An 11,992-nucleotide genomic window follows, 5' to 3' on the forward strand; every position below is an offset into this window, starting at 1 on the left:
CAGCCGGCCCCTCACCCTCTCACTTGGGCACCTGCCCTGTGGAACCTGCTGTTTGCCCTGCTGGGCAGGCTCCATCACGGCTGGGCCCAGGCTTCAGGGCACCTGGGATTCAGGGCAGGGACGGTCACAACCATGGGGGAGCTACCTGTGAAGGCAAATCTGTCCTCCTCGATTTTCTTTTTGAGGTGCTTGATTTCGAAGTCCCTTTCCTTCAGCAGCTTGTACAGCCGCCCGTTCTCGTCCATGGTCTCCCGGAGCTGACTACGAAGCTGCTCCATCTCGTCTTCAAGCGCCCTGCAAGGCAGAGGCCGATTATTGCCTCCCCACGGGCCCGGGCCCAGGGTCAGGCCTCCGCGCCCGGGTTTGCTGCCCCTCGTGGGGCCCTAGGTGGTGATAAGAACTGGTCTGTGCAAAATAGGAATGAGGAATTAGGGACACCTCAGTGAGCAGATGCTAACACATGGTCTCCAAACAGAGTGGCTCAGCACACGCGTGCCACACGCACTTTCACACACATGCAAAAGGGGAAAGAAGTTTTGAAGAACGTGGTTTACCGTGGATTTAACAGAGAGCGACATAAAACCCCCGCACGGAGAATTCATTTTACTTTGAAACACCCCTGGGACACACACAAAGATGTCCTAATACAGTCTACAAAGGCAGTCCTAGCAAATTCCAAACAACGGGCATCACGCAGACCGCTTTCTTTCATAGCAATAGACTGGAATTAGAAATCAACACTAAAAATACAGCAAGAATAAAATAAGAAAACAACACTGCAAACCTATGTTTGGAACTAAAACAAAACCCAGCACCCTCCTGAATTGTTGGTGGATTAAGAAGAAATCACAATGTGTGTGATGAAGCATGTAGACCGGACGGACCGCGGAAGCGATCTGCGATAAAACTCGGGAGCTGCAGCTAAGGGCATTCTTAGAACAGTGACAGTCTTCGATGCCCATGTGCATTAGAAGACCAGGCAGAACCTGCTCAGAGAACCAGAACAGGTGGTGGGCTGGGCGCCATAAACAGTCTGCAAGGCTCTTTTCAGAACACGAGTGACCCGCGACGGTACGTCTGGGATCACGTCCATCGTTGCGAATGGGGCAGGCTCTGGGAGACAGTGGCTCAGGGAGCGGGTGAGTTATAGGGGCTCCAGGTTACAGTAACTTAGGAAAGAGCTGTGACTATTGTTGCCGTTCACCCATCGATGGCTCAAGTCTCCATCAGTTCCAGTTTCTCAGATTTGGGCAAATCGTTCCCAAACAGGTAGAGCTAATACTGAAGACTTGCATGAATTTTTTTTTCAATTATTGAGAGATCTTTATTTTTGTCCCTCAATTAGCATTTTTGGTAGACCGTACTGAAAATTGAGAAGCCATGAAAAGTAGAATTTGAAGATGGAGAAAACAGACTCCAGGTGAAGCCAGAAACAAGGAGACAGCTCAACAACTGTTACGTTTTTTATGTAAAAACCGCAAGCAGGGAATTTTGTGTCAGTACAAACTCCCATTTCTCGTAACCGGCACAGATGAGTATGCATCTGTGTGACGGCAAATTCAGAGCAAACCGAAAAGGTTCTGGACCCTTTACAACTTTCCCACCAACTGTGAAACAGCAAGGAACCCACCAAGGGCTCCTTCGGGACAGACAGGTGTATGTGTCATGTCAGGAAAGGGACGTTGGCACCGGAAAGTCATTGTCCCGGAGACGAGCCTGGGACAATGACTTTCGATGGCCATCGAAGTCAGCCAGCTAGCTCCTCAGAGACCCAAACAGTGTCCACGGGAGACTAACTACATAAGAAAATCCAAGTGAGTAAACTACACCCTGAGGAGTTCCCAATTTCACTGTGACTTTACAGGGTTTTTAAGTATGTTTCCTGTGAAATTTTGTCCACAGGAGCGCGGACCTTCCATCAGACACAAGAGTCTTCAGTGTCAACCCTTGTGTCAACCCCTGCGTCTCACCTGATAAATGCGCACCTAGTCGACCTGACTGATTGTCTGCAGCCATGACCCCCCACCTGCCGACCTCCCCATGGTGCTCCTGGCAGGGGTCAAACCTGCCTTTACCTCTGCTCGAAGCTGTCTTTCGAGTTTTGCTCCCCGGCTTGGAGAGGGCTGAGGCCATCCAAGGTCTCTAAGGGATCTTTCGGGTCGTCAGCTCTGCCACTGAGGCTCAGCTCCTTTTCCTTCTGTTTCTCCATCCGCTTCTGCAACCTTTTAAGCTGCATCTCCTGCATGGCCTTGAACTGGAGCCTCAAGGTGTCCTGCGAGCCTTCATCCGTGGCCATCTTGACCTAGGAGTCAGGGAAAAAGCCCGAGCTGGAGCAAACCCCACACAGGGCAGGTTCCCCAAGAGCGCTCAGTGCATAGTCAGCCCCGTGTACGGCCCCAGCCCTGCAGTTTCCCGCTCAGCTTTGCGTGTGGCCACGTGGAAGCTCAGAGGACCCAGCCCCACTCAAACGCCCTGGAAGCCAAAGCTGAGCAGAGCTCCCTCCACTAGCCCTGGCGGGGCCACCAGGCTGCGAATGGCATCAGAACGCTCCCCCATCACTCAGACGCAACGCCTCAGCCCTTCCTGTGGCGCTGACTCCTGCTGAACATTACAATCTCCTAAAATATACCAAGGCCAGGGCACAGGCCTGGACCCACTAAATCCCAATTCCTAGGAATGGGACTCAGTCCTTACTTTTAAAATTGAGGTGTCATTTACATGCAGTAAAGGGCATAAATCCTGAGTACCCAGTTCAGTGAATCTTTACATAAATACACACTCGGCTGGCGACCACCGAGGTATAGGGCACCACCTGTCCCTGGGCAGCCTACCTGGTGCCCTCTCCAGTCCATCGTCCCCCCCCCCACCGTAAGGTAACCACTATTCTGACCTCTGCCACTGAGGATGAGTTCTGTCTGTTTTCTTTTTAATCTGCTCCGTTGAAGTGTGATCTGCACACAATATTATACACCAATTTGGGGTGTGCAAATGAGTGGTGACAGATACATGCACCTGTGTAAACCCCCGTCACCACGATAGAACATTTCTATCGCACCAGAAAGTTCCTTGGGGCCCCTCTGCAGCCAGTCCCCCTGCCCGTCCCAATCCCAGGCGAACCCCGGCCTGCTCTCCACCACGGCACTTCTGTCCTTTCGGAATTCTGGACGACTCGAGTCATACGGTAGGCCGTCTTTTGTGGGGTTTTTGCTTGGTTTTGTTTTGTTTTGCTTAGCACTGCTTTTTGGAAATGTACCCGTGTTTGCACACATCACTAGTTCATCCCTTCCTACTGCTGGGTAGTATTCCACTGCGCAGATACACCCTAGTTTACTCACACAGTCACCTGTTAGGAGACCTGGTCTGTTTCCATTTCCGGCTACCATGAATACAGCTGTTACAACTATTCATACACAAAAAAGTCTTTGTACAAACACATGCTTTTATTGCTCTTAGGTCAATACTTAGCATTAGCAATGCTTGATTACGTGGTAAATTTATGATAGTTTTATAAGAAACCACTAAACTGCTTTCCAGAGTTACAGTCCCATTGACGTTCCCACCACTAGTGCGTGAGAGTTCCAGCCGCTCCACCTTCTTGCAAACGCCTGGTAGGGTCAGTAGGAATCTTAGTCTTCCTAGTGGGTATGGAGCGCTATCTCAGTGAGGTTTTACTTCGCATTTTTCTGATGGCAAACTATGTAGAGCCTCTTTTCATGTGCTTGCTGGCCATTTGCACATCTTTTGTGATTGTTCATTCACATTTTTTGCCCGTTTAAAAACTTTGTTATGTTCTTGTTGAGTTCCTTTTTTAAAAAAAGATTTATTCATTTTTAGAAAAAGAGGAACGGGGGCAGAAAGAGAGGGAGAGAAACATTGATCCCGTACATGCCCTGACCAGGGACTGAATCCACAGCCCAGGCATGTGCCCTGACTGGGAACCGAACCGAAAAGCGAGCTTTTCCTTTGCAGGATGACGCCCAGCCAACTGAGCCACACCGGTCAGTGCTTACTGTTCCTTATATGTTCTGGATGTTCGTCTACTTCTGAATTTCACGTAAATGGAATAATAGAGCACCAACAATGGAATTTGGAAACTCCCCCCAGATGCTTCTCAAGCGTAATCAGTGCTAAGCACCCCCGACTTAAACCAAACTCAAGTCACATCCTCCACCCACCAACCAGTCACTCATAAATCTTGGTTCTCCATAAATGTCTTCAAATCCGCCCCCGTATTTCCGTCCCCACGACACCACTCTCACCCTCCTCCTCCTGGCCACCTCAGGGCATTTGCACGTGCCGTTCCTGGTCCCTGGAATGTTCTTTTCCCAGACATCCACCTTGCTCGCCGCGCCCGTCCGAGAGGCCTTCCCCACTGCTCTGTCGTAGAAAGCATTTGTACCCTCACCCCAGGCCCCCTACCTGGCTTCATCTTTCTCCAACGCACTTAGCCTCACCTGACACATCCTACGTTTGTCTGTTGGTTGCTTCTCTTCCTCCCCGCCAGCGCCACAATGGCAGGCGCTGTGTGATGCTCACTGCTGGCGTGTAGCAGGCATGGAATTAATACTTGGCAAGCGGATGATGGAGGGACTTGCCCCAGGACCTGCCCGAACGAGTCCCTGCTGCCCCACTGCCCCCTCCCTCTTCCCGCCGCTCTTGCAGTCTAGCCCGCCGTCATTGACCAACTACTTTCTCCAAAGCACAGCTCTGACACTGACATGCCCCCTCTGCCGAAATCTTCAGTGCATGCCTGTTAGCCCCAAATCAAGTCCAAAGGCATTAAAAGCTCTGGGAGTCTCTCCTTCCAGCCTGTTTTCCCCTAATAGTGGCGGTTCCATCCAGTGTCACTTTGCACCTACATCTCCCAGAAAAAGAGCCGGATTAGCTTCAATTTCCATCGAGTCCCACTCACACTTTTCTGCAAAGGGCCAGACAGTAAATACTTTAAGCTTCGTGGGCCACACGGTCTCTGCTGCAACTACTGCTCTCCGCCCTCACTGTGAAAAGCAGCCAGAGACAAGGTGGAAATGAGTGGGCACAGCGGCGGCCCAATGCAGCTTGATTACGAAAACGGGCAGGGATTGGAATTAAAGCTCCCACTGTGAGCCTTAGTGTGCCAACCAGATGAGAGGAGTTTCACCTGAAAAGGAGTCTAGAGCATGAAGAAAACCTTATTGAGCCAATTATTTGAAAACGTTTAACTAATAGAGTTTAAAAATAAATTTATCCTGTGAGTCCCTGTTTTTGTAGATTGTAAGAAGGGACGATCCATATACTTCATTTTCCAAATTGGGTCACCTTGGAGAGTGCAAGGGAGAGCTATTAATACCCCTCCTGTGTCAACAATGAGTCAAGAAAGCAACTTGGAGGCTGTGACCAGCATGTAAAGCGAGGGTTCCCGCCTGGACTGCCCACTGGAACGACTCGGGGTGCTTTAAAGATACTGATGCTGGGTCCTGTGCCCAGGGGTTCTTCTGTCATCGGTCAGGGTGCAGCCTGGGTGCTGTGGTCTGGGCTACCGTATGAGAAGCCTGGTCCAAGGTGAGACAGCAGCTGGAGTTCAGGGTGAACTTGGCTTTGTAGCAGCTGTGTGAATCTAAAACGCTTCTATACCTCCCCCGGCCTCGGTCCCTTGCTCAGTAAGCAGGAGATGACGGCGTGGAGGCCACAGATGTGCCGTGAGAGGGCAAATGCAAAGGGCAGTGTGAAAACGCTCCATCCGCTGCACCACTGGTAGAAACAAAATGTTACTATCTCCTCCCTTCCTGGTGGTCTCTGTGGAGGACTCCCTTCCTCCACCTCCTGCCCCACATCCAGACACTTGTCCCTCACAGCGGTCCCTGTGACCCTTCAGCAGAAAACCTTGCCTGGCTGCTGGGCCCACAGTGACTAAGCCCCATGACAGCTGCCTCCAGCCTCTGAAGCCACTGCCTCATATCATAAGGTCGCCTCCTCTGAACCCCATCTCCTGCCTGCTCCACAGGCTGGGTGGCACCGGGCTCCCCCCAGCTCCGCCCAGTGTCTCCCTATCTCTCTGGCTACCTGCTTCCCACCTTAGCTGCCTGGGTTTTGTCTTGTCCCTTTAATCACTACTGCATACGACCCTCTGGGACCTTTCCAAAACCAGATCTAAGTGATTCCTGCCTCTGCAAGACTCGCCAGGACTCAGTGCATCCTGGCTGCCCAGGGCCCAGGACTCACAGATGTGCCCTGGCTGCCCAGGGCCCAGGACTCACAGATGTGCCCTGGCTGCCCGAGGGCTGCATCCACCCAGACACTTTTGTTTGACTCTCACAGAATGCTATGTTAGGATTTGAATTTGTTGCCAACATCCAAACATTTGTAGATTTCAATTAAATCCAGATTTCCAGCTTCTTTTGTAAGAGTTTATGGACCTGGCAATGCTGAGCCCGTGGTCCCACGTGGGCAGCAGCTGCTGGGCCGAGGGAGCTCTCTCTGGGCAGGGTGTGTCCTTTCCACTCCACCACGGTCCCTGCCACTCCCAGAGGTTGCCGCTGGCACATGAGCTGCCCCTTACTATTGCAGTAAATGCTGTTCTGTCTCTTACACCTGCTGGATTCGGCCTTGTCACTTCCCATCAGCCCCTGCAGATATTTAGGCTTATGACCCCTGCTAAGGCTCACACCTGGAGGCACCTCAAACGCTTGCTTCAGCCACTCTGCCTGCCTGGGATGCCTTCCACCCCAGGCCCCCTACAGCAGCCCTTCTCCTTCCCACAAACTCCTGTTTAGCCTTTAGGGTTCCTCTGGGGGCACTCTGGGCTCCTAGGATCCCCCAGGTGTTCCTTGGTCACTAAACTTACCTGAAAGTATTATAATCATCTATGACTGTTTCTATTCTTCTCCTTTACTAAGAGGCCTCTTAAAGGCAGGGGTCTTATGTCTTATTTATTTTATAACTCTTGGCATCCTGCCCAGAATGGGCCTTCAATTAATATTTGTAGAGTTGTCATTGAATAAACGTAGCAGGTGCTCTAGGATGTGAGAAAGAATGAATGAATGAATAAACACAGTAACTCTGAAAGCTTTTTTTCTTTTCTGTTCCCCACGTGCACTTGGGAGTCAGTGGGAGACAGGTTCTTCTAGGATGTACACTGTTTCCTGGGAAAATTACTTCATCTCTCTGTGGTTCAGTTTACTCATCTGTAAAATGGGAAGGTAATCACGACATACTTAACAGGGTGGTCATGAGGATTAAGTGACAGGATGGACGGAAAGCATGTAACACAGTGCTGGGCATACAAGCACCCCTGAGAATTTATTATCTTCCTCATCATATGAAATGCAGTGCCGCCAGCCCAACGAGCCTCTGGAAGACAGACGGGCCCCTGCGGTCCACCTCGGCCCCCAGGGCATCAGCATCTGCTCCGTGACATGCACGCAGCCAGTGGGGGTTTGAATTTCATTGGTCTGGGTTGGGGCCTGGGCACCTGTCTGTTTTTAAAACCTCCCACAGGAGTCTAAAGATGAGTGAAAAGTGAGAGTGAGAGGTGTGAGTGCCCTGAGAGACGGGCCTGGGGGGCCTGCAGCGGAGGCTGGCACCCCGGTCAGCCTAAGGCAGAGTGATGAGGAACTGGCCAGCGATGAGCAACTGGAAACCAGAATTTAAAATGCGATACCATTTACATTTGCATAAAGATGGAAATACTTAGGTGTACATATATAACAATATGTACAAGATTTGTATGTGGAAAACTATGAAACTCGATGACAGAAATCAAACAGTTAAATAGATATTTCACGTATGTGGCATAGGAAGACTCGATATTGTTAGCACGTCAGTTCTTCCCAAACTGATCTATAGATTCAACACAATTGTAAAAAAATCCCAGCAAGGTGCTTTGTGGATACTGACAAGTTGATTCTAACATTTATATGAAAAGGCTTGACTCAGAGAAGCCAATGCAACAGGAAGGAGAAGAACAAAGTTGCAAGATGATGCTTTGATGTGAAAACTTATTATAATGCTACAGTGATGATGACAGTGTGGTATTCGTGAAGGAATAGACAAATAGGTCAAGAGAAGAGAATAGAGAGCCCAGAAACAGACCCACGCAAAGCGAATCAACAAAAAGAAGGAAAGGCAATCCAATGAAGAAAAAACACTCTTTTCACCAAATGGCATGGGAACAACTGAGCATCCACATGCAACAAAGTGAATCTAGACCAGACCTTACGCCCTTCACAAGAATGAACTCAAAATGGATCACAGACCTAAGTCTAAAATGCTAAACTACGAAACTTCTAGACAATAATATAGGAGAAACTCTAGGTGACCTTGAGTTTGGCCATGAGTTTTTAGATACAACACCAAAAGCATGATCCATGAAAGAAAAATTTGGCAAGTTGGATTTCATTAAAATTAAAAACGTCTGCTCTGCAAAAGGCACTGTTGAGAGAGTGAAAAGACAAGCCACAGACTGGGAGAAAATCTGTAAAACACACATCTGACAAAGGTCTGTATCCAAAATACGCAAAACAGTCTTAAAACTTAACAACATGGACACAATCCAATTAAAAAGTGAGCAATAGATCCGAACATACACCTCAGCAAAGAAGATCTACAGACGGCAGATAGGCACGTGCAAAGTTCAAAATAACGTGTCATTAGAAAGTACAGATTAAACCAGCAGTGAGATACCAGTACACACTTGTTAGCATGGCTAAAACCCAGAACACCGACAACGCCAAATGCTGGCGAGGATGTGGAGCAACAGGAATGCTCTCGTTCATTGCCGGTGGGACGCAAAATGGCACAGCCACTTTGGAAGGCAGTTTGGCAGTTTCTTTCGAAGCCAAATAGTCTTATCACATGATCCAGCAATCATATTTGCCCAAAGGAGTTGAAAACCTGTCTCCACAAAACACTGTAAGCAAAAGTTTATAGAAACTTTATTCATAATTATCAAACATCAAAAGCAATCAAGATGCCCCTCAACAGGTGAATGGATCAAGAAATCGGCACACCTATATGATGGTACATTATCTGTTGATGAAAAGCAATGAGCTTCAAGCCACAAAAAGACATAAAGGGAACTTAGATGCACATTGCTAAGTGAAGAAGGCGGTCTGAAAAGGCTGCACACTATGTGATTGCAACTATGTGATACCCTGGAAGAGGGAAACTGAGAGAGAGAGAGAGAGAGAGATGTAAAAACATCAGTGGTTGCAGGGGTTGTGTGCAGAGGGGAGCAGGGACCAGCAGTGGAGCACGGGGAGCTTTTAGGGCAGCGAAAGTATTCTGCATGATACCGTAATGGTGAATACACGACATTATGCATTTGGTGAAACTCATAGGATTGTACAATACAAAAATGAACGCTAAGGTAAACTACAAACTTACAAAGTTAATAATAACATCATAGGATCATCAATGGTGACAAGTATGCCTTACCAATGCAAGATGTTAATAATGGGGGGAAGGGGAGAGGAATATTTGGGGTCTTGCTGTGTTCTCTGTTCGGTGTTTCTGTAAATCTAAAATTGTTCTACGGAATAAGGTATATATATATATATTGAGCCATGGGACAGGGAGAGTGGCACTTCCTGTGGCGAAGATCCCAGAGGCAGTTGAGTGCACAGGGGACTTGGACCAGTGAGGAGGGGGCTGAGGCCCCATCCAGACTTGGGCCTCCCTTGTCCCCTCCAGCCTGCCACTTTCTCTCCTTCCTTCCACTCTCCCTCCCTCCTCTCCCAGCAGCCTCCTGGGGGTGGAGAGGAGTCGGCCTGAGAAGCCTAGTTGGGCTTCCTGGAGGACCAGGCTCTCCGCTGCCTGCCAGGCCAGCATCAATGCCAGGATGGGTTCGGGTTGGGGATGGGCTGAAGATGACTGGGTCGCCGGGCTGGAGCCCCGCGCCAAGGGGTGCTCTCCGACGAGTCCCCGGTCCCGTGGGGGCTGGCCCTGGGGCGAGAGGACTGGGGTAGCGGATGCCACCAGGTCCTGTAGTTCCAGCTCCACCCGTGGGGTACGAGAGGCCTCCGCAGCAGAGACCAGAAGAGGGCGCCGGAGGTCTAGCGGACCCGAGTTGAAGTTGTGGCTTTGCCACCACCTACTAATGTGGCTTTGGGCAGGTGATCCCCCCTTTGCACCTCACTAACCCTTGTACCACACGGAAAATAAGTGTCTAGAGAGGAAGGAGACGGTGCGTGCAGATTCAAAGAAGCAAGGGTGGAGAGTCGTCGCTCTGCGTCCCGCGTGCAGTGAGCGCCCAGCTGGGGGGCAGAGCCATCAGGCGAGCGTGTGCGCCCGGGCTCCGGACCAGGCCCCCAAAGGCCGCGGGATCCCCGGGCTCCACTTCCCCGCACTTACAGCGATCTCTCAGCTCCTGCCTTTGGGGGCCACTGCTGCTGGGTCACCTCTTTCTGACGCTTCTCGCGCTGCCCTGGCAACTGTCACCAGGGAAACCACCTATGCCACCCGCTCTACGTCACCACGAGTCTACGGTGCCCGAGAGGGAGTTCGGAAAGTGGCAAAGGTTCGGGTGGCCCTGAGTGCGGTGGTATGGTATGGAAACAGGCGCGGCGGGCTGGAAGGGTGTGTCGTGTGCCTGGAGGCTTAAAGTGGGTCCAGTGGTCCGCTTTTGGAACATACGTTTTGAAAGTTTTGTAGACCAAATGTTCTGCACAGAGGTGCGCATCCCGCATTCCTGCAGGGGAGATGAAAGTTAACGATCCCACCAAGAATGTCTTTGAAAAATGTTAAAAAAAAAAAAAAAGTGAGGGAAAGGTCATGTTGTGATGGTGAGAGAGAAAAGCAGGACACAGAATAGTTATTGCTGCATAAAGTTATGTTTTAAAAACTGGGCGCAGAAACAAGACTGGGAGAGATGCATGGAAATAGTGGAAGACACTATATTTGGGTGCTGGAACGGCAATGCGGTTTTTATGTTTGTACTTTAGAGGGTTTTGAATATGATGAACATGGTTTATTTTCATACTGGAAAAAACTTCCGAATTTAAGCCATTACTATATTCAGGGCTATTTGGGTGTGGGAGACAAATTTCCAGGCGAGGAGATCCGAGGAAGCTTCCCAAATATTTATCCAGGCCTTTTTATTTGAAAATCTTCAGATATCTGAGTTGTCTTTCATTCTTTTTAACCTCATAAGGCAGCCACTCGGACGTGCACGGAGATGCGGCACCAGACCGCGTTTTGCAGAAGTTTAGCACAGCATCACAACCGGGATATTGCCATTGGCACAGCCCATCTCTTACTCAGATTTTCCCATGTTGACTGGTATTCGTGTATTTGGTTCTATTCAATTTTATCACATGCTAGGTTTGATCACTGAAGTCAAGACACTGACCACTGAAACCACAAGAATCTTCCCTTGTTGGGCTTTTATAACCACGCCCACTTCCTTCTTGCCCCGCCCCCTCCCAGGTTCCTGTAAGATAATAGGATCACGCAAATCACCTAGACCAATCTCTCAGTTCACAGCTAGGAAGAGACTGAGAAAATCTGATCTGGTCTAGGTCAAACAGTGGTGAGCCAAAACCATGCTATCGCCTCTTTCTGATTTTATTTATGATATAACCAAAATTAATGCTGCCTCTCCAGCATTAATTGCACAAAGCCCACCATTCCAGGTCTCTAACACCTGTTGGCATCTACCACTTGAGTGCACAGGATCCAGTCCCGAACCCACAACCTTCTCTAGAGATGTGACCTCGAATTAATTACTTGAACTCTTCACACCTCAGAGTCCTCCTCTGTGAAATGAGATCATAGCTCCTAACGCTTAGGGTTGTTGGGAAACCTAAACGACATTATCCTTGGTACGTGCTTACAGCAGCGGGTAGCACACAGTAAACGATCGCTAAATGTTAGCCGTCATTCCTGTTCTGGAAACATGCTTTAACCGTGGCTCCTACCAAAGACACAAAGTGTCCTTTCTCTTTTCTGAGGACTTGGTTTTTATGCCACTCCGAGGAATGATTTCTTCTTCCAAATTGAAATAAATACAAGACAG

General features: G+C 49.4%; 1 protein-coding gene across 2 annotated transcripts in view; it reads right to left on the reverse strand.

Annotated features, from left to right (window-relative positions):
• Positions 1-10,412, reverse strand: part of CCDC13 (coiled-coil domain containing 13) — a 37,731-nt gene extending 27,319 nt beyond the window's left edge. For both annotated transcript variants that reach the window (XM_045199885.2, XM_024566084.3), the window contains exons 1-3: positions 10,330-10,412; positions 2,076-2,302; positions 146-294 (exon numbers count right to left, since the gene is read on the reverse strand). In XM_045199885.2, the coding sequence (XP_045055820.2) occupies positions 146-294; positions 2,076-2,296 (370 nt within the window). In that variant the 5' untranslated portion in view covers positions 2,297-2,302; positions 10,330-10,412. The remainder of the gene's footprint in view (positions 1-145; positions 295-2,075; positions 2,303-10,329) is intronic.
• Positions 10,413-11,992: the final 1,580 nt, after the last annotated feature.

Source organism: Desmodus rotundus, chromosome 8 (genome assembly GCF_022682495.2).
Source record: "Desmodus rotundus isolate HL8 chromosome 8, HLdesRot8A.1, whole genome shotgun sequence".
Lineage (NCBI taxonomy): Eukaryota > Metazoa > Chordata > Mammalia > Chiroptera > Phyllostomidae > Desmodus > Desmodus rotundus.